This window comes from Meles meles, chromosome 20 (genome assembly GCF_922984935.1).
Source record: "Meles meles chromosome 20, mMelMel3.1 paternal haplotype, whole genome shotgun sequence".
NCBI classification, from domain to species: domain Eukaryota; kingdom Metazoa; phylum Chordata; class Mammalia; order Carnivora; family Mustelidae; genus Meles; species Meles meles.
In genome coordinates this window covers 5797279-5819264 of record NC_060085.1, presented here as the reverse complement: position 1 = coordinate 5819264, position 21986 = coordinate 5797279, and the positions used below count along the sequence as shown (strand labels likewise).

The 21986-nt window shown below is 58.6% G+C and overlaps 1 protein-coding gene across 3 annotated transcripts; it reads left to right on the top strand.

Moving 5' to 3' along the window:
• Positions 1-17: 17 nt before the first annotated feature.
• Positions 18-21598, top strand: PNPLA6 (patatin like phospholipase domain containing 6). 3 transcript variants are annotated; one of them, XM_045989854.1, is made up of 34 exons: positions 18-149; positions 1129-1334; positions 1660-1747; positions 1892-1974; positions 2143-2240; positions 4026-4166; positions 4258-4417; positions 4750-4830; positions 5038-5166; positions 5490-5570; positions 5672-5834; positions 6090-6173; positions 6464-6573; positions 6701-6868; positions 6954-7031; positions 11130-11335; positions 11583-11714; positions 11796-11919; positions 12370-12483; positions 12722-12797; positions 14442-14582; positions 14788-14851; positions 15122-15290; positions 15452-15634; positions 15821-15939; positions 16140-16296; positions 16564-16680; positions 16768-16837; positions 17278-17394; positions 19121-19422; positions 20563-20679; positions 20889-20985; positions 21099-21208; positions 21308-21598. In XM_045989854.1, exons 2-34 carry the CDS (start codon positions 1308-1310, stop codon positions 21380-21382), a joined length of 3981 nt encoding a protein of 1326 aa, XP_045845810.1. In that variant the 5' UTR covers positions 18-149; positions 1129-1307; the 3' UTR covers positions 21383-21598. The 3 variants fall into 3 exon arrangements, with proteins under 3 accessions (XP_045845810.1, XP_045845811.1, XP_045845809.1); XM_045989855.1 differs by having other exon boundaries at positions 63-145; XM_045989853.1 differs by lacking the exons at positions 18-149; positions 1129-1334 and having other exon boundaries at positions 1467-1747.
• Positions 21599-21986: the final 388 nt, after the last annotated feature.

Genomic DNA, 21986 nt, shown 5'->3' with positions numbered 1-21986 from the left:
CGTGGCGGGCTGCGCGAGACCTTACAAAATTGGTTGGGGGCGGGGCCGCGGCGCGCCCCGCGGGGAGTAATTTAAAGGGACCGAGCCTGCGGGCTGGGCGGAAAGCTACCGGTGTTGGCGCAGAGTGGACCGCGGCTGTGGCCGGGTGGGTGAGTTCGGGTTTTGATCGCCCCCTCAGCGGCGTCCCTTAGGGGGTCGTTAGCACCTGTTCTCCTCCGCTGGCCAATAGCGCTGGACTCTGATGCTCCCATCCCCCCAGTTCCCGGCAGGTGTTTCCCTGCTGGGAGCCAGGTGCGCGCTAGGGTGGAAGGGAACTAGTCCTCCCCATGAATTTTCCAGGTAATATCTCCAGGGCCAGTGACACCCCCAAATATCCGTTAGTACTCTAGCGGTGCCAGAAATATTCTCAGTTTTCCAGAGAAGTCCCAGTAATATTCCGGCATTCATTCCTAGGTCGATTCTTGCTCAAACGACCTCAGGGACGTGCCCACCCAGCTCCCAGTTTTCCCAGCAGTAGTCCTCTATTCCTGAGACTCCCTCAGTAACTTTACAGTGACTCCCAGTAATTCCCGCGTCCCTGGTTACGTCTCCCAGTAATGGCCCTAGCATCGTTCCCAGAGTCCCAGTGATGTTCCACACTGTCAGAGACCCCATAACTGCACTAAATAATGCGTAACGGTGAAATCTAGCACCGACTAGTAACCTCTTGGGAGCTCGCCCCACTCCGGGGGTCCCGGTATTCTTCCGAGACCCCCGCATCGCCCCAGGATCCCTTATGTGGGAGTTGCCGGCAGCACTCCGGTGTACCCCGGCCCGTAGGTCCCCTGGCTTGGGGCACCCTGTTTTTGCAGGGGGTTGTGGCCTAAAGTCTGCTGGGTCGGGATTGATCAATCCCGGAGGGCAGAAACAAGGAGGGAGCCACTTGCGGGAGGAAGGCGGGCCCCCTTCGGGGACCCACGCACAGGTTGCTGACTGTGGTATCCGGCCGGCTGCCCTTTGGCCCCAGGGTGGGGCTGTACCCGTTAGGGCGTCTGGTCAGCCCGGCGTGTGGGTGAAGGGAGCCAGGGACTCGCCTTACGCCCCAGCCCGGCGTCGAAGTCAACCTGTATCACCCCTTCTGCTCCACAGCGCCCCACCAGCCTTCCCGGGCCAGCAAAGCCATCCGGCCGGCGAATATGAAAGGGGCAGGCCTCGTGGTAGGGGCAAGGGGAGAAGCGGGCCCAGAGTGACGACTTGCACCGGTTCCTCCTGCTTCTTATTCCCCAGACTCCGGGCTACCAGACCTGCCGCCCAGTCTGAAGCAAGTGATGGAGGCTCCGCTGCAAACAGGAATGGTAAACGTTGGGTTGTGTAGCGCGGCGGGGACTGCAATTCCCGAAATGCTTAGCGCTCATGGGGCAGTCTCGCGGTAGTTTCAGACGGAACTACGTTTCCCGGCATGCACCGCGGGTCGCGGAGCCGCCGGAAAGAGTTGCGCCCCCGGGGAGGTAGCAGCGGCTGCCCATTCTACAGATGGGGACGCCGAGGCAGGGGCCGACTGTGACCTCCTCGGGGGCGCCGCACTTGACCGAATGGGGTGGAGTCGGGGGCGTCCCGGCCTCCGGGGAGGGCTCGGCAGGCCGTGTATGCGATGCGCAGCCAGTGCCCTTCGTCCCGCAGGTGCTGGGCGTGATGATTGGGGCCGGAGTCGCGGTGCTGGCCACGGCCGTGCTCATCCTCCTGCTGGTGCGGAGGCTGCGAGTGGCGAGTGAGAACCCGGAGGGCCCTTCCGGGGTGACTGCGGGAACTGAAATGCCCGGGTTCCTGAGGCAGTAGAGACGGGGCTTACGGGAGTCTGCACGCATGGAGTAGGCGCAGAGCTCAGGGTGCTTCTCTCCTCGCTTATCCCCAGAAACGCCAGCACCGGACGGCCCCCGGTATCGATTTCGGAAGAGGGACAAAGTGCTCTTCTATGGTCGGAAGATTATGCGGAAGGTGAGTCTAGGACCCCGGGGGTCCCCGCTGAACACAGAAGTTCTGCCCTTTTTCTTTTTACACGTCTTAGGAAGCCCGTCCTCCGTGACTAGCCTCCTCTGGATCTGGGCCCTTCTTCCCTCGGTCTGAACTGGCAGTTCACCCATCCCCCATCCTTACCCTTCCTAGGTATCACAGTCTACTTCCTCCCTGGTGGATGCTTCCGTCTCCACCACCTCCCGGCCACGCATGAAGAAGAAACTTAAGATGCTCAACATTGCCAAAAAGTAAGGCTGTACTGGGTGTACTGGGTGTACTGGGCACGGGGGACTCTCTCGGGGACCGTTTGAGTAATCAGCCCGCACCAAAAGGTGTATCTAAGGGTTCTTTGAGCTGGGAGTCTTCCCATATGAGGGGCTATCTCAGAGCTCTCCCACACGGGACAGGCTGGCTCTGGTGTCTCTGTGCCCTGAGACAATGTATCTCAGCGACGTTCCCCCTGCAGCGCAGTGTCTGTGAGCCAGTTGTCTCCGGTCAGTATCTTAGACGCTTTGTAATAGGTTTGGGGGATCTGCGCCTGGGTTCTCCATGTAGGATAGTTCCTGGGTCTGCCCACACAGGAGGCGATTCACTGGGGTTAAGTCGGGTGTTTCTGTGACCTACTAAAAGGGCTGTCTCTAGCTTTTGTTTTCTAGGGTTTCTCTCAGCAGTCTCTCTACGTCAGGAAGCATCTCTTTATGTCACCTACTCTGGAGTTCTTCCTACACTAAGGAGGCTATCTTAGGCGTTTCTGTTTCCCAGCAGTTATTTCAAGGATCTTCTTGCTCTAAGAAGCCTAGGAAGGACATCCCAGGGCTCTATGCCATCAGCAAAGGGCTATCTCAGAGTCTCTGAGAAAGGCTCTCCCAGGGAGTTTTCTGAGTTGGAAGCTGGCTCTGAGGTCGGTCTCCTCTCTCCTCACGTCATGGAATATACTTGAAGGTCTGTCTCCAGCGTGAAGCTAAGGGGTACCCCACTGAGGGTGTCATCCCAGGCTTGCCCGTGAGCAGCCGATGTGTCCTCACGTGGCTTTTTGTGACTCCAGTAGAAGGGCTAGCTTTAGACCCTCGGTGATCAGTTGGGGGTTTAGGCCTTGTGTCTCTGTGTGTCCTAGGGCTTGTCTTAATGTGTCCCTACTCTGGAGGAGCGACACTGATGTCAAGACCTTCAGGGGGCTAGCTCAGCTTTCTGTGAACTGGGCAAGGGCCAGCCCAAGATCTCTCTGATCAGAAGAAGAGCTGTGTCTAGATTTCTTTATGTTGTGGAATTTAATTTAGGAGTCCGTTCATTCTAGGGGGTGTGTCTCGGGGGCTTGTGACTGGGGAGGGGAGAGCTCAGTGGCGCCTGTGACTTGCAGGAAAGGGCTCTTTTGGGTCTATGAGTAGCAGAAAAGCTGTATTTGTGCTGTCCACATACAAAGAGAGCTATTTCAGGAGTCTTTGTGACCTTCGATGGGGTCATCTCAGGGTTCTCTGAGATCTGGAAGGAAAGGCCAGCCCTGGGAGCCTTACAAAGATCAGAGCAGCTGACGGGGTCTCCTGGTATGATGGGAACTCCCCCAGAGCTCTGCTGACCTTAGGGAGGCTATTTCCGGGTCTGGTCTGTGCTAGGAAGAAGGTCTCGGTTCCCATGATGAATGGAGATGCAGTTTCTGGGAATAGCCCATATTTTACATCAGGGCTCTGCCAAACACAGGGCTTATCTCAGGAGCTTATGATAACGAACGGGCGATCTCAGGGTTTTACATTAGAAGATGATAAATTTTTTTTGTACGGGGTCAGATTAGCAAACATCTTAGACTTTGTAGGTCATATGACTATGTCACAAGTTTTGAACTTTTTGTTGAGTAAAAGCAGCGACAAGTAACACGTAAATGATTGTGTGCCAACAAAGCTTTGTTTAATAGAAGTAGATAGCAGGCCAGAGTTTGCTGAGCCCTGTTTTTTGTAATTTAGAGGAAAGGCTCTGTGGGAGACTCAGGTCTGCCTGAGCCTGCTCCTACCTGCCCCCTGCGACCCCTCTCTTCCCCCCAGGATCCTTCGTATCCAGAAAGAGGCACCAACGCTACAACGAAAGGAGCCCCCGCCGGCGGTGCTCGAGGCCGACTTGACGGAGGGTGACCTGGCTAACTCCCACCTGCCCTCCGAGGTGCTCTACATGCTCAAGAATGTCCGGTCAGTGTTGGGGCGCAGACGGAGGGGGGTGGCCGCAGAGCTGGGGGCTCACTGAACCTGCAGTCCTCCGCCTCCCTGTCCCATCCAACAGGGTGCTGGGCCACTTCGAGAAGCCGCTATTCCTGGAGCTCTGCCGACACATGGTCTTCCAGCGGCTCAGCCAGGGGGATTATGTCTTCCGGCCAGGCCAGCCGGATGCCAGTATCTACGTGGTGCAGGACGGGCTGCTGGAGCTCTGTCTCCCGGGGCCGGTGAGTGGACCACCTGCGGGGCACCACAGGGAGATGGGCAGTGGGGAGTGGGGTAGGCGTTGCTGTCGGGCAGCGGGTTTCGCGGTCCTTGGAGACGCGCAGGCAGAAGTTGGGAACAAACGTGCAAGGGTGTCGGGGTGGTCTGCACGGTCAGCAGTTACGGTTAATGATGGCCAGAGAATAGAAGCCGGTCAGAGATTTGGCGGGTTCAGGGATCGGGGTGTCAGTGATCACCGGGTGGTGAGTTGAGAGCCCAGGGGTGGAGTGCCAGTTGGCAGGGTGGGGACAGCCCCAGCCAGCCCTTCCCCCCGCCTCCCCGCTCTGTGTCTCAGGATGGGAAGGAGTGTGTGGTGAAGGAAGTGGTCCCCGGGGACAGCGTCAACAGCCTTCTGAGCATCCTGGATGTCATCACCGTGAGTGATTAGTCTTGGGGGACAAGGAGACTGGGTATGAGGACCCAGTCGGTGGGTTGGTTCGGAGAGGGTCACGTGGGAGGCCTCAGTGTCCCAGGGTCCCCTCCGATGCTCTCAGTGCTCTCACAAGGCACTGGCCTTGGGCAGGACTCGGAGAGCACAGCCCCTGCCTGATCTCCCTTCTCTTCGTTCCGCGCACACCCACAGGGCCACCAGCACCCCCAGCGGACTGTGTCTGCCCGCGCAGCCCGAGACTCCACGGTGCTGCGGCTGCCCGTGGAGGCCTTCTCTGCCGTGTTCACCAAGTACCCCGAGAGTTTGGTGCGGGTGGTGCAGGTCAGCGGGCCTTCTGCCTCCCTCCGCCTGCCCCGACTCGTCCCGGGCTCCTGCGGGCTGCGCTTATCATCCCTGAGCAGTCAGATCTTTGGGGGCCCCTGTTCCCTCCCTTTAGCTGCCCCGCCCCCTTCTCCCCAGGCTTCTGCTACCCGATTGTGGGTTTCTCTCTGGCTCACCCTCTGCCGCTGGCCAGCCCCTTACTCCTCCCGACCTTGACCTTCCTGACCCTTCCGCCCCGTTAATGCCTAGTCCCCATTTTCTCCCGCTCCCTGTTACCTGAGTTGCGTTACCCAGTGTCTCCCGTCCCTTCCCCGTGGCCACAGATCATCATGGTGAGGCTGCAGCGGGTCACCTTTCTGGCGCTTCACAACTACCTGGGTCTGACCAACGAGCTGTTCAGCCACGTGAGTTGCGCAGGGAGTCCAGGGAATACGCGGCCGGGAGGGTGGGGGGAGGGGGCCGCACCCCTCCCAGGACCTGCCTCGAGGGTGCTCTCTGTCACCAGGAGATCCAGCCCCTGCGCCTGTTCCCCAGCCCTGGCCTCCCAGCCCGCACCAGCCCCGTGCGCGGCTCCAAGCGGGTGGTCAGTACCTCAGCTACCGAGGAGCCTAGGGAGAGTCCTGGCCGGCCGCCTGACCCCACTGGGGCCCCACTACCTGGACCTGCAGGTATTAGACGTGACCCCAGCCGTTTCCCAGGGACCCCACAGCTGGGCACCTACGTCTGGCTCCCTCCCGTCTGGTCCCCCGGAGACCCCGGCCTCGGCCCTAGGGCAGGGCATCAGAATCGTTTTCCTAGTCCCCTAGTCCTCAGAGACCGTGAAATGAGCCCTCTCTCAACCCCGCTCAGTGCCCTCGCCTGTGATCCTAGCTGTAGGCCTGGTGGCTCCGAGGGGCAGGAGCCTGACCACGTGTCTCTCCCAGGGGACCCAGTGAAGCCTACGTCCCTGGAGGCTCCCTCGGCCCCCCTGCTGAGTCGCTGCATCTCCATGCCAGTGGACATTTCAGGTTCGGGCACCAGGTGGGGGAGGGGGAGAGGCCACCAGGCTTCTGGGTTGCCTGTAGGCATTCCAGACTTGATTTTCCCCCTCTGCGAAGTGGGAACACGCCGTATTTTCGTGATGTTTTTGCGGGTGATTGTTGAGACCGTGTCTTCCCAGCTGTGGTTAAGAAGGATTCTGAGGGCACATGCAGTAACGAAGCAGTCGTGTTTGCACGGAGAGAGCATTTGGCGCCTAAGTCAACTGGGGTCAGGGTCAGCATGATCGTTTTTATAAAATAGCTCCTGCCCACCGCAGGCTTGCAGGGTGGCCCCCGCTCAGACTTTGACATGGCGTATGAGCGTGGCCGGATCTCCGTGTCCCTGCAGGAAGAGGCTTCAGGGGGGCCCCAGGCTGCTCCCGCTCGGGTAAGGCCTTGCCCTCTGTCCCCCTCCCCTCCCCAGTGCCCTCCCAGCACCCTGGCCTGGCCCACGGTGGCATCTCCAAAGGAGGGTCAGGGGGGAGCACAGAGGTCACAGGCCTTCTCCCGTGCAGACCCCCACTCAGGAGCCCCGGGAGCAGCCAGCAGGGGCCTGTGAGCACAGCTACGGTGAGGACGAGCTGGCCGCCGGTGGCTGCCCCTTCGGGCCCTACCAGGGACGCCAGACAAGCAGCATCTTTGAGGCAGCGAAGCGGGAGCTGGCGAAACTGATGCGGATTGAGGTGGGTGGCCTCGGGGTCCTAGGGCATGAGGAGTGGAGGGCGGGGAGGCCCAGATGGGCCCGTCTCAACCCCCCATTCTCTCCAGGACCCCTCCCTCCTGAACAGCCGGGTCTTGCTACATCACGCCAAAGCTGGTACCATCATCGCCCGCCAGGGAGACCAGGTGAGGCTGACCCCTGGGCTCTAATGCAACTCAGACCCAAGACCTTTTTCTGACTCTGATCCTTCCCTTTGACTCCATATGTACATTCCTCAGCGTGTGATTTCTGTCCCTGCCCCTAGATGCTAGGACTCTGATTCCTTTGCCGTCTGGATCCACTGACTTTTACTTTCTAATCCTTGAAACTTTTACCTGAGGACTGCAGCCCCTAGGTCTCTCTTACCTGTCCTGATCTTCCTTGTGACTTGTGTTTTCTGACTTTTCAAGTCTGCAGGATGCTCTGACGTACCACCTGCTTCTCTTCCTGCGTCCCTGCTGGGATGGGTGTGCGCTAAGGGCGGTAGGGATCAGAATCTGGACGCAGAGGCTGTGAACCAGCCCCTGGAGCTGGATGTCTGGGAGCTTAGGAAATTGTATCCCACGAATCTCTCTAGGGTCCACTTGGGGAAACTGAGTCCTGGTCATGATTTCACAGTCTGGAAGCACAGCGGAGGAAGAGGGCTCTGGACTAGGGGGGTGGGGAGGGTAGTTATGATCGCACTCTGCCCTGACTTCCTCTGTGACCTTGGCCAGATCATCGAGAAAGTTCTCAGCTTCCTCATGCACGGAATGGGGTAATAACGGTAACTGTCTGCTAGAGTTGTCACGAGGAAGGAAAGGCGGCTCTGAACCGCTTGAGGTTTTCAGAGATGCCAGGCTTGGGGGAGGGGTTGGAACAGTTCATAGGGAGACCACAGCCCCCCCACCCAGGGGAGTGGGAGGGAGGGCCTGGGCTTGGGTGGGGGGCAGTTGGAGTAGGGGCACAGCCCAGCTGGCTGGGATATTAAGTACTTAATCTGTTGCTCGAGCTGTCACCTGGAGTGCTCATTGCCGGGTGGGCTCCTATAGAGGAAGCTGGGGGAGGTCTTTGCCAGGTCACTGGTATTGGGGGGGGTGCAGAGGAATCGTGGTCACACGGTGGCTTTTGTTGTGGGCCCCTGGGCCCTGCCTACCTGGGAGACTCTGTTGGGCTCAACCTAGCCCCACCCTGGCCTGCTAACAGACTAGACTGGTTGGTTTGCCGCCACTCGAGGCTGCTGGGGGTCTTCAGAACATCGTTAGGGACGCTGATCTGCTATGCCTCCCTCCAAAATTTCATACCAGTGGTTTTTCATTTGGGGGCGGTTTTATCCCCCACCCCAACTCCAGGGACATTTGCTAATGTTCAGACTTTTTTTTTAAAAAGATTTTATTTATTTATTTGACAGACAGAGATCACAAATAGGCAGAGAGGCAGAGAGAGAGAGAGAGGAGGAAGCAGGCTCCCCGCTGAGCAGAGAGCCCCATGCAGGGCTGGATCCCACCACCCTGGGAACATGACCCGAGCGGACGGCAGAGGCTTTAACCCACTGAGCCACCCAGGCGCCCCTGTTCAGGCATTTTTTACTGACTTGGGAGGGTGCTGCTGGAATCTAGTGGGTAGAGGCCAGAGATGCAAAAATGCACAGGACGCCCCCCACAGCAGAATTATTCAGTCCCAAGTGTTAATAGTGCCAAGTTAGGAAGCTCTGCTTTACAGACATTCCCTGAAGTGTGTTTCATGGAACACCTGTATCATGAACAAGGGATCTGTGTTCAAACAGATTTGGGAAATGTTAGCTGTTTAATCTCTTTGTGGAAGCTCTTTGTGAACACCATTAGCATATTCAAGGCTCTGAGAAGTCCTGCAATGAAGAGATTTGTTTCTCAATCTGATGCCAAATGGCAGCTTAATATTAGTAATTCCTGTTCATATCCCAACCAGAGTCTGGAAATTCTGTCTTAGAAGGTTCTAGCACGTGTATGCATCTCCTGGGACTGCAGAGGCAGGAGACATCAGCAAGATCCCTGCCCTTGGGAAGCCCACAATTCTGACTGACATTGATTGCACTCAAAGAATCACACTAATTCTTGGAAAACCATACGTGCTTCGTGCTTACACTTAAAAGACAATCTTGGCTTTACAAAATCTGGCTTGGGCAGGGTAGCACCTCTGAGAAGGTGACTTCCAGCTAAGGAGGAAGGATGGGAGGAATTAACTAGGTGCAAGGGGGAGAAAAGAGCTTTCTAGACGGAGGGAAAGCTTGTGCAAATATCCTGTGGTGGGAATAGGATATGTGGTCTGTGGGAAACAAAAGGAAGTCAATAGGGATGGAGTGGAGTGAGGGAACTGGGAGCAAGAGGTATGTCTATACACATGTGCATACTTACTTATATACACATAACATATTCCGGGGTTTTAGCACATTCACAGAGTTGTGCAACCATTGCCACTGTTAACTTGGAATTGAAAGAATACTTTGATCACCTTGAAAAGAAACCTCATACCCTTTAGCTATCCCCCTCCTGCCTCCTAACCCCCACCCCAGCGATACGCAGCTCCTAGTCTTAGGTCTCTATCGATTTGCCTGTCTTAGATATTTCACCTAGACAGAATCTTACAGGATGTGGCCCCCTGTGGCTGACTTCTTTGATGTAGCATCATGTTTTCCAGGTTGGTCTACACTGTAGTGCGTGTTGGTGCCCCTCCCTCGATTATGTGGGCCTACCACGTTTTGTGTGTGCAGTCATCACGTGACAGACACTTGAGCGATTTCCACCTTTTGGCTATTATGCATTATGCTGCTACGAAGATTTCTGTACGAATTTCTGTGGGGATGTAGGTTTCCATTTGTTCTGAGTATGTATAGGAGTCAAGTTGCTGAGTCAGGACAATCCTGCTCTTTACTCTTTGTGGACTGTTCCTGATTTTTGCCAGACTGTTTTCCAAAGCAGTGGCACTCTTTTCTGTTCCCACAAGCGGCGTGTGAGAGTTTCGATGGCTCAACACCCTAATGTGTTTTTTAAGATTTTATTTATTTATGTGACAGAGAGATCACAAGTAGGCAGAGAGGCAGGCAGAGAGAGGGGGAGAAGCAGGCTCCCTGCTGAGCAGAGTCGGAGGCGGGGCTGGATCCCAGGACCCGGATCATGCCCTGAGCCAAAGGCAGCCACTTAACTGACTGAGCCACCCAGGTGCCCCTGATTTTGAGCATCTTTTCATGTGCTTATTGGACCTTTATCTTCGGAGAAGTGTCTGTTCAGAGCCTTTGCCCATTTTAAATCGAGTTATCCGTCCTTTTATTATTAGGTTGTAAGAATTCTTTACATATTCTAGATACAAGACCCTGAGCAAACATATATGATTTGCAAATATTTTCTCCTAGTCTCTGGGTTGTCCTTTTACTTTCTTGAAACTCAAAAAAAAAAAAAAAAAGGTTTAATTTTAATCAAGTCCAATTGATCAGTTTTTTGTTGTTCCTTATACTGTTGGTGTCCTATCCAAGAATGCATTGCCAAATTCAAAGTCACGAAGATTGGCTGCTGTATTTTCTGTAAAGAATTTTATAGTTTTAGCCCTTATATCCATGCCTTTGATCATTTTGATAGGGTGTGAAGTACGAGTCAAAAAAAAAAATTTTTTTTTTTCATTCATGAGAGAGAGGTAGAGGGAGAAGCAGGTTCCCAAGAAGCAGGGAGCCTGATGTGGGACTCGATCTCAGGACTCCAGGATCACAACCTGAGCTGAAGGGAGACACTTAACCAACTGAGCCACCCAGGCACCCCAAGAGTCCAACTTTATTCTTCCATGGGCTGTCTAGTTGTCCAGCATAAGCAAAGAGGGTTTTGCTCAGCCACACCCCTGCATAGCCAGTCCTTGCAGCCTCTTGCTGGCGTTATTGAAAAGAATTTATGGGCCTTGGAGCGCCTGGCTGGCTCTGTCCATAGAGCAGGCAACTCTTGATTCTGGGGTTGTAAATTTGAGCCCCATGTTGGGCACAGAGGTTACCTAAAAATAAAAGAAAACCTTTATTTAAAGGATAACTTATGGGCCTTAATCTGAGCTCAGATTTTGGTGATCCATTAGTAATGTCTGCCCTGGGTGCCAAATGGGAGTTAGATACCTACACTGTGCAGCTGAACGAGCCAAAGCCTTTACTCCTCCCCTTCAACTTTTCCTTCCTTGGCCTTTCTTCTGGGAGCACTGGGCTGGGTCGGGGCTGGGACTATTGTCCGTGTGCCCAGCTCTCCTGTGCCCCACAGGACGTGAGCCTGCACTTTGTGCTGTGGGGCTGCCTGCATGTCTACCAGCGCATGATCGACAAGGCAGAGGACGTGTGCCTGTTCGTGGCACAGCCTGGGGAGCTGGTGGGCCAGCTGGCAGTGCTCACCGGCGAGCCCCTCATCTTCACACTGAGAGCCCAGCGTGACTGCACCTTCCTGAGGATCTCTAAGTCCGACTTCTATGAGTATGGCTGGGCGCACACACACCCTCCCCCCGCCCCCAGCCCCAGGTTGGGTGGGAGTGGCACCTGGAGGGCCCCCACTTAGCTCCATTCTGCTGTGGCAGAGGTCATCCTTCTGGATGCCCAGTGCCTTTCCAGGGCAGCTTTGAGCCGTTCTGATACCACTGCCATGCCGCCACCCACCCTTTCCACTTGCTAAGGAATGTGCCAGCCCCACCCCCAGCCCATGCGCCCTAACTTTCCTCTCCAGGATTATGCGAGCACAACCCAGTGTGGTGCTGAGTGCTGCGCACACTGTGGCTGCAAGGATGTCGCCCTTCGTGCGCCAGATGGACTTTGCCATCGACTGGACAGCGGTGGAGGCCGGCCGTGCTTTGTACAGGTGCAGACCTTGGCCTTTCTTGCAGCTCAGGCCTTGCCTAAGACCCCGCCCCAACCCTGTCTTACCTGCCCCCCACCCCAGGCAGGGCGACCGCTCGGACTGCACCTACATTGTGCTCAATGGACGGCTGCGCAGCGTCATCCAGCGGGGAAGCGGCAAGAAGGAGCTGGTGGGCGAGTACGGACGCGGGGACCTCATCGGCGTGGTGAGCGCAGCGCCCCCCCCCCCCCCACGGCCCTCTGATCACTCCCGCTGCGGGTTCCCTCCCTCTACTCCCAACAAAACACAGCGTCCGCAGTAATCTGATGGATTGGTGATGGCCTCCCGACCGTTGGCCTAGCCCAGTCCGCTTGTCCAGCTCCTTTCCTTGGGGAAGGAGGAGGGGGAGAATTCTTGTCTTAATTGGACTCCGTCCCTAGACCTCTATTAGAAGAGGAGACAACCCCCCGCACACATGCGTACACACTCAAATACCCGGGCATGGATCCCTAACACTCTCCCTCTCCCCGAAGCCCTAATGAGTATTGGGGTTCGATTTCCACCCATCTCCGGGGTCTGTTGGGGGTAGGGCGGTAGCGCCTCTGGTCTGGGCCCCCCTTTCCTGTCGGGGCCTCCTGGCTCAAGCAGCCCTGGTCATAAACGGGGGGCCCCCCAGGTGGAGGCGCTGACACGGCAGCCTCGTGCCACGACAGTGCACGCGGTGCGCGACACGGAGCTGGCCAAACTCCCGGAGGGCACGCTGGGCCACATCAAACGGCGATACCCGCAGGTGCGGCTCCAAGCTGTGTGGGCTGGCGTCCTGGTGGGGGGCGGGGCTCGAGGAGGCAGGGCCTAATAGAGGGGCGGGGCGGGGTGGGAGTCCCAGGGAGCAGGGAGGAGGCAGAGACCCTCGAGTTAGAGCAGGGCTCTTGGGAGTGGGGCCCAAGTAACGGGGACCCAGGCGCCCAGGTAGGACTCGGACAGTTGCCCCTCGCGTCTTACTGGAACGTCCGCCTCCCCTGCCCCAGGTCGTAACTCGTCTCATCCACCTGCTAAGCCAGAAGATTTTAGGGAATTTGCAACAGCTGCAGGGACCCTTCCCAGGTGAGAGCCCGCCGCCCCGGGCAAGCTGCGGGAATGGAGTCCGATTCCTGGAACGCACCGGGAGGGGGAGCTCTAAGCCCGGGGCATGCTGGGAAATGGAGTCCGGCGTAGGAACCGCGTTGTGGGTGGGGCTTAAAGTAGGAGTGGGATCTGATGTCTGGTGCCTGTTGGAGGGGTGGGGGGTGGAGTTCGGCGTCCTGGGCACGCCGGGAAACAGAGCCCTAGACCCAGCCAGTGCTCTTAATGAAACCTAACAGTGTCTGTCATGTCGACTGACGGAGTCTTTAGGGGCAAACTTGGGTCAGGGTGTGAGAGCTTGCCGGCGGGAAGGAGTCCACGTCCTGAGCACGCTGGGAGAGGGAGTCCTGGAAGAGTATGCTGGGAAATGAAGTCCGTGGGGTGGGAGCTGGGGGCTAGGGGCCAGGCTGGGAGTGGCTGCTGAAGTTACCGGCGAGCTGAAAGGCGTAGTTTGCCGAGTTAGAATACATCGGGAATGAAGTGAGATTCCAGGTGCATACGGGCCTGAGAGTCTATGTAAGGGCCAGCCAACCCTGGATCAGCCCAGCCTCGACACCTGCTCCTCCTATCCCCCAAAGTCTTCTGTCCCTTTGGCCTTGACACCTGGATGGTGGGTGGCAGTGGTGAGCCTTGGCTAAGGACCACCCCCACGTTCAGGATCTTCCCGGATAGATTTCTCTCCCCAATCTTGGCCCGTGCATGCAAATGCCCCACGATTGTGGGGCAGCCTTGCTGGCAGAAATTCTCTGTTGATGAGATACAGAAAAATTTTCCAGGGAGCACCTAATGTATACGAGGCCCTGTGCTGGGCACGGGTGCCGGGGTGGGGGGGGGTGACCAGGCAGAGGAGGCTCTTAGAAGGGTTTACAGCTTGGCAAACAACACGTTTGAAAAATACAAAGAAGAAGTGTGACGTCACAAGCTGACATGTACAGTGAAGAAAACAAAAGGTCTTGATGGAACGTGATGAAGGGAGGGAGGGAGGTTTTTCTGGGGGCAGTGAGCTGGGACTTGATAAATGAGGTGGGGCGTGGCATTGACGAGAACTAGGAAGGCCCTGCACACAGGGTTTTGTGGGTTTGAAGCACTTTAAAGAGGAAAGTGAAGAAGGGGGAGAGATGGGGGGAAGGGGCTGGGAGCCCCAGAAAGGCATTTAGGCTAATGCCGATTGTTAGGAGAAGGAGCTGGAGGGGAGGAGGCAGTGAGAGATCCAGGCAAGAGAGGGAGGTGAGGGCTTGGTCCAGGGTGTTAATGGAGAAGCTGGGAAGCAGCAGATGGTCAAAAGATGTTTGTTTCTGCCTAGTTTTGTGTTCAAGTCCCTTGGGTGGACAAAAGCACCAAGGCCAGAATGGGGTAGGGGCACAGATCGGTCCACGCACGCACAGTGGAGCGCTTATAGGGTTATGCAGCACGTCCTGTCGAGATGAGGCCCCGAAGTGAAGGTCACATGTTTAGGTCTTACCAAGACAGGAGACCGGGTGAGGCTGTGGGTCCAGGCCTGACGCCACAGCCTCTGCTGTGGCTTCACTAGGTTAGCGGGGCAGGGACTTCCGAGGAGGAGGGGGAAGGTCTGCCTCTCCAGGTGCAGGACTGCACTGCGAATCTCCTTCCTTGGGGTCTCGGCAGGCTCGGGACTAGGCGTGCCCCCTCACTCGGAGCTTACCAACCCAGCCAGCAACCTGGCAACGGTGGCAGTCCTGCCAGTGTGTGCTGATGTGCCCATGGTGGCCTTCACTTTGGAGCTGCAGCATGCTCTGCAAGCCATCGGTCAGTGGGGGTGGGGTGAGGGCAGGCCATTGGGGGGGGCAGTGGGGGAGGGGGGTTGAGGACAGACCATTGGTGGGGGGGGCGGGGCGGTGGGGGAGGTGAGGACAGGCCATGGGTCTGTGTGGGGGCTGAGGCAGTATTGCGAGACAGGCCCCCAGTTCTCTGGACCTGGGTGTCTGACTCTCGCGTCCTCACCCATCCCCAGGTCCCACACTCCTCCTCAACAGTGACATCCTCCGGGCCCGCCTGGGGGCTTCTGCTCTGGATAGGTATGTGTCCCGAGTTTGAGGAGGTGGGGGATAGACCTGAAGTCCACAATCCCTTCAGGTCTGCTTGAGGTCTGGGCTGTGAACCAAGGACCGTGGGTCCCATCCCTTCAGTCTGTGGGAGACCGTGGGTCAGATCACCCCGAGGGCATGGACATGGTGGGGCTTGGGTGTCTAAATGACCATCCTCCTGGTGACGGAGCTGTGTGGTGTCTGGGAGGTGTGGGACCCCGGACAAGCCCCCTGGACGACTCTCCGCCGCCCCTGTCGCAGCATCCAGGAGTTCCGGCTGTCGGGGTGGCTGGCCCAGCAGGAGGACGCACACCGCATCGTTCTCTACCAGACCGACGCCTCGCTGACACCCTGGACCGTCCGCTGCCTGCGACAGGCCGACTGCATCCTCATCGTAGGCCTGGGCGACCAGGAGCCCACTCTCGGCCAGGTCCGGAGTCCATGCACAGGGACACCCCCACCTCTCGGAGAGCGTCCCCCTGCTCCCGCACCTGCACCAGGCCCCGTGCAACCATGGGACCCAAGCTCAGCCGGGTGTGGGGGAAGGAAATGACGGAGGGTTAGTGACTTCCTCCTCCGTTGCCCTCCCAGCTGGAGCAGATGCTGGAGAACACAGCCGTGCGCGCCCTCAAGCAGCTGGTCTTGCTGCACCGGGAGGAGGGTGCGGGCCCCACGCGCACGGTGGAGTGGCTGAACATGCGCAGCTGGTGCTCGGGGCACTTGCATCTGCGCTGTCCGCGCCGCCTCTTCTCCCGCCGCAGCCCCGCCAAGCTGGTGAGCGCTGCCCCGGCAGAGGGGCCCTCCCGGGACCGCCCGCCTCTAGGGCCATCGGTGGAGGGGGGCGGGCTCAGAGACCTGTGGGGGACAGGAGCGGTGGTGTGGAGGTCCGGACACTGCCTCCTGAGCCCCCATCCTCATGCGTTGCCTCTCTGTGCCGCCCCCCTCCACCCCGCATCCCAGCACGAGCTCTATGAGAAGGTTTTCTCCAAGCGCGCAGACAGGCACAGCGACTTCTCCCGCCTAGCGCGGGTGCTCACCGGCAACACCATCGCCCTGGTGCTGGGCGGGGGCGGTGCCAGGTGAGGGGTGGGACCTGCTCCCCGGGGCTCGCCCTGAGGGGCGGGGTCAGGGTGCCTGAGGGGTGGGGCTTATCTCCCGGAGCCGCCCTGTAGGGGTGTGGCTGGCGCTCGTTCCTTGCCGGTGCGGGAGGTGGGAGAAGGGGAGCTCCGGAGGTCGTGGGGCATCTCCAGTGGGTCCCTGGGTTTTGTCTCCCTGGCAGGGGCTGCTCGCACATCGGCGTGCTGAAGGCGTTGGAGGAAGCAGGGGTACCTGTGGACCTAGTAGGCGGCACATCCATCGGCTCCTTCATTGGCGCCCTGTATGCGGAGGAGCGGAGCGCCAGTCGCACGAAGCAGCGGGCCCGGGAGTGGGCCAAGGTGTGGGGGGGGCCACCTACCGCAGGAGTGTCCCGAAACCTGTTCCCTGAGGGGCTCCTGGGCTTTTTCCGCCCCTTTCCTGACTTCACCTGTGAACCCCTGCTGGCCCATGGCATTCCCTCCACGACCTTGCTGACCTCTTCTGACCTCCTGGCTGGTAACCCTAGTGCCCGGCTCCCTGCTGGAGCGATCAGGACCCTTAGTGCTCACCTTGTTAGTGACCCCAAGTGGCTTCCGTTTGACCCCAGCCGGCCTCCTTGCCCCTAGAGCATGACGTCGGTGTTGGAGCCGGTGCTGGACCTCACGTACCCCGTCACCTCCATGTTCACCGGCTCGGCCTTCAACCGCAGCATCCACCGGGTCTTCCAGGACAAGCAGATTGAGGTCTGCCCCCCTGCCTCGCCTGCCCCGCCCCTGCCGCTCCCCGCAGGAGTCCCCGCTCCTCTCCCAGCGTGGTCCTTGTCCCCACAGGACCTGTGGCTGCCCTACTTCAACGTGACCACGGACATCACTGCCTCAGCCATGCGTGTCCACAAAGACGGTGGGTGCCCCAGCTGGCCCCACAATGACCTCTGCGGCGGTGTGGGGAGGGGGTGCAGGGAGGGCAGCCGAGCATCTGGGACATTGTTAACATGAGTGACCGTCCGCCCCGGCCTGATTGCCGAGCATTAACCATCACCCACTAATGCCCCAGAGGCCCCAGGTATGTGTCTCCTTGGGGGTGGGGGGGGGCTGGGGGACGAGCCGGGCGCCTCACCCCCTCACGCCGTCCCCGCAGGCTGTGTGTGGCGTTACGTCCGGGCCAGTGCCTCCTACTGCCCCTACCTGCCCCCGCTCTGCGACCCCAAGGACGGGCACCTGCTGGTGGACGGGTGCTATGTCAACAACGTGCCAGGTCAGCGAGCCCACCGGGCTGGCCGGGCCTCCGAGCATGTCTGAGCGTGTCTGTGCGTGTCTGTGTCTGTGTGTCCCGCTGGGCAGGCTCCCTGTGGCGCTACGTCCGCGCTAGCATGACGCTCTCGGGCTACCTGCCGCCGCTGTGCGACCCGAAGGACGGGCACCTCCTCATGGACGGCGGCTACATCAACAACCTGCCAGGCAAGTGGCTGCCCGCTCACCCACACGCACGAGCATGGACAGGCGCCCAGGAGGGTGTGTGCACGCCCATGTGCAGCCACAGACCAGGGGAGTGCCCGGGGATGGAAGCGCGTCCACGTGTCATGTTCAGCGCGAATGAACGCGTGTAGACACACATGTGCATGCAGGGACAGCAGGACACCCGGCCGCGTTCACATCCGCCACACCCGGGCTCGCACGTCCTCGCGGCTGCTCGCAGTGCGGGCGGCGTGCTCTCACATATGCACGTGTCCTTGCACACCCATCTGTCCCCATGCACACTGCACGCTGTCTCAGGTGCGCACAAGCGTAGGCACACGGATGGCGGGCACGTGTGTGCCCACGGTGAGCTTCCGGCTCTGCTGACCTCTCGCCTGCTGAGGAGCGGGGGACCGGCTGTGCCCCGGAGAATGTCACGTGCCCGGGAGCGAGCACACCCCAGTAGACATGTGTGCTCGCTACACGTACACGCTCGGTGCTGGAGGCCAGAGACCGACCAACTGCCGCAAGTCCAGCCCCCACCTGGTCTTGTCAAGAAAGATTGATTGAGCACAGCCACATCCAGTGGTTTAGGCCTTGTTTCCCGGTCGCCCTTTGTGCCTCAGCTGCGACACTGAGTGGTTGTGAGAAAGTTGTTCTCTCTCTGGCCGCGTACAGAAAAAGTTTGGCAACTCCTGCCGTGCGTGCCCTGTACAGATGCCCACGCTAACAGCCACGTACACATGAGTGGTGTGTGCAGATCCGCAGGCGGGCAGTGCCAATCTAGACACGTGTGGACAGAAATGCGCTCAGGCCCAGGGGTGCGTATAGAGCTACAGACAGACCCAGAGGTGTGCGTGTTCACACACAGGAGACACACACAGATGACAGATGCGTGCAGGCACGTGGATATGGGGACATGTTCCTAGACACACAAATAGGCTCATGAGGGACTTGTGAAAAGTCTGCTGGAGACGGGTATCCTTCTGGGCTGGGCCTGGCCTTGGGGCCCTGTCCCCAAGTCCCCGGGCTCTCCCAGACCCGCTCAGGGACCCTCCATGGGACACATGGACACGCAAACACGGACCCACAGACACACCACCCTTCTCGCGGGGCCATCACCCACCCTTCATGCCTCCGTCCTGTTTCCCTGGATCTCCTTGTTCTTGGTCATTGTTCTCTGTCCCCGTCTCAGCCCCACATTTCCCCCCAGATTCTCTCTCCTTCCATATCTCTGATATCTCTTTCTCCCCTATAAATCTGTTGGTGTCTCCGCTTTCCTGCATCTCTGTCCCTTGTGGCTTGATTTCCACACCTCTCTGCGTGTGTTTTCTGGCCACTTGGACTGCCTGCCTCTCTGACTCTCTCCTCCCGTGTCTCTGTTTCCTGGTGTCCTTACCACTCTTTATCTCTCCACATCACTCTTCTCCACGCCTCTGTCCCCCATGGGTCTGACCTGGTGTCTTTTATTCCCAGCAACTTCGCCCCTTTATCTCCATCCCCTCCGTCCCCCTGGCCCTAGTTCCTCGGCCTTAACAGTTCCACCATCTGACCCCACCTCCTCAAGGTCATGGGCATCGGTGCCTGTGCCCTTTACATACTGGCATGTCTGTTTGCATGGTTTTGTTGTGGGTGACCATTTGCATGATGGTGTTTCTGGGACTGGGTTGAATGTCCCTGCCCTGGGCCCTGGTGGGGAGCTGCCTGCTGACACCCCCCGGCCCCACAGCGGACGTCGCCCGCAGTATGGGTGCCAAGACGGTCATCGCCATCGATGTGGGAAGCCAGGATGAGACGGACCTCAGCACCTACGGGGACAGCCTGTCTGGCTGGTGGCTGCTGTGGAAGCGGTTAAACCCCTGGGCGGACAAGATCAAGGTTCCAGACATGGCCGAGATCCAGTCCCGCCTGGCCTATGTGTCCTGCGTGCGGCAGCTGGAGGTCGTTAAGTCCAGCTCCTACTGCGAGTACCTGCGCCCGCCCATCGACTGCTTCAAGACCATGGACTTCGGGAAGTTCGACCAGATCTATGTGAGCGGGTGGGGTGGCAAAGCTTTGCTACCTAAGGGGGGGAAGGAGTGTAGGCTCCATTCCCAGAGGAACAGAGTGCTAATCGATTTGTGATGTCTGCAGTGAGTGTGGCAAGGGAACGTGGCTGTGTGTGTGCTGTGTACGCACTAAGTTTCCCGCTGGGTGCCAGCTGCACTGCCCAAAGCTCATTAGAAGTTTCTTTCTTTTGTTTTTGTTTTTTTTTAAAGATTTTATTTATTTGACACAGAGTGATCACAAGTAGGCAGAGAGGGAGAGAGAGAAGCAGGCTCCCTGCCGAACAGAGAGCCCAATGTGGGCCTCCATCCCAGGACCCTGAGACCATAACCGGAGCCGAAGGCAGAGGCTTAACCCACTGAGCCACCCAGGCGCCCGCGCATTAGAAGTTTTTTTTTTAAAGATTTTTATTTATTTATTTGACAGACAGAGATCACAAGTAGACAGAGAGGCAGGCAGAGAGAGAGGAAGGGAAACAGGCTCCCCGCTGAGCAGAGAGCCCAATGCGGGGCTCTATCCCAGGACCCTGGAATCATGACCTGAGCTGAAGGCAGAGGCTTTAACCCACTGAGCCACCCAGGTGCCCAGCGTTAGAAGTTTCTAACGACGTTTTTGCACTGGTGGGAATGCGAACAGGCAATCAATTAGTAATGTCTGCCACAAACACGGGAGGGGCGTGGCGCGACGGACATGCTACATGCTGCTAGCTGCTGATCTGAAAAATGCGTCCTGGCCCACGTCCCCTGAAATCGACTAGGAGCAGAAGTGTGCAGGGATGGATTGGTGGTGTCTCACAGGCTTGGGAGATGGGGCTGTCTGCAGGTGTACTGTGTCTTTGCAGATCGTGAAAGAAGCCGACACACCGTTTGGTGCACTGTGTGGGGCTGAGGGGGAAGGCATGTAGAGAGATTGACGGGTCAGGTCTGCTGGGGCACACAGTGAGGAATATGGGGGCAAGTGTGCTACGTGGGGCTGGCTCGGAAGTAAATTGAGTCTCAGAGGCCAGCTCCCCCAAGCATCAGGCTCTCGGGGGACCAAGGAAAGGTCAGCAGAACAGGGGGAAGCAGACGAAACATTGGGGCGGGGGCTTGGCAGGCCCAGCTCCAGTCTCCTCCCTTCCCGCAGGATGTGGGCTACCAGTACGGGAAGGCTGTGTTTGGGGGCTGGAGCCGGGGCGACATAATTGAAAAGATGCTCACGGACCGGCGATCTGCTGACCTTAACGAGAGCCGCCGTGCAGACGTAAGCCTGTGACCTACCCCAAGGGGGGGTGCTCCTAACAACAGAGATTACCCCAGCCTGGCTGAGGTACCCCCAGAACTCCTTGGATTTAGCTGAGCCCATCAGACCAGAGAGGTCCCCCTCAGATCTCGGGGCCCAAAGACACCATAGCCCTTGACACTCCAGAGTCCCGGGGAGCTCCCAAGACCCTCACCTGTGCCGCTCCCCAGGTGCTGGCCTTCCCCAGCTCTGGCTTCACTGACTTGGCGGAGATCGTGTCCCGGATTGAGCCCCCGACGAGCTACGTTTCTGACGGCTGTGCTGATGGTGAGGGCCCAGGGGCACCTTGGGGGAGCACGGAGCTGGGCCTGGGGTCCATGGGATGTAGAGACGTTAGGCCAGCCTGCGTGTCCTCACTTTGCCCTGCTCCGCGGTTCCAGGGGAGGAGTCAGACTGCCTGACAGAGTATGAGGAGGACGCAGGCCCTGACTGCTCACGGGACGAGGGCGGCTCTCCCGAGGGCGCGAGCCCCAGCACTGCCTCCGAGATGGTGAGACTGGGTGGCCCAGGCCCTCCACAGGTGGGGGCGGAGGTGTGCGCGTGTACCAGTGTCCCGTGATGTGTGCGTGTGGCGCTCCTGTCCCTGCAGGAGGAGGAGAAGTCCCTTCTCCGGCACCGGCGCTGTCTGCCCCTGGACCCTCCGGGCTCTGCTGCGGAGGCCTGAGGACCTCGAGAGGGGTCCCCCTGGGGCGGGGCCGGGGCTGAGCCCGGGGGGGTGGCTCACTCATTTTGTCTGCTGCTATGCCTGCCACGCTTCTGGGTTCCCCTTGAACCCCGGCCCCCCAGGGGTCCACACACTGGACCACCCTGCCCCCAAGGGGAGGGGCCACACTGCACTGACCGTGACCAGTCACTCCCAATAAACCTTTCCGTCTTGGAAGTGGCCTCGTGTCATCTTTGGGTCGGACGGTTGGCGCTGGGCCGGACAGCCTGGAGCTTGTCTTTGTACCCCACTGTGAGCGTTCTCGGAATCCTGCAGTCCCCCTCCCTGCTGACTTCAGACCGCAGGACCTCTGGGAATCCCGGGTGTTCTTGGGTGCCCACCCTGGCGCCCTCCATTTTCCTTACCGGACTCCCACAGGCTCTGCGCTCGGCTGGCCCTACTGTGTGTGGGCAGTTTATGTTTCCCATGTGTGCACCACAGAGCCTGGTTCCCGGGGGATTGTGTGCAGAATGCGAAGGCTTAAGGACTTTGAGAGGCTCCCAGGCATTGGCCCTGCTGTGTGTCCAGCTGTGGTCTCCCAGGCTTTGGCCCTGCTGTGTGTCCA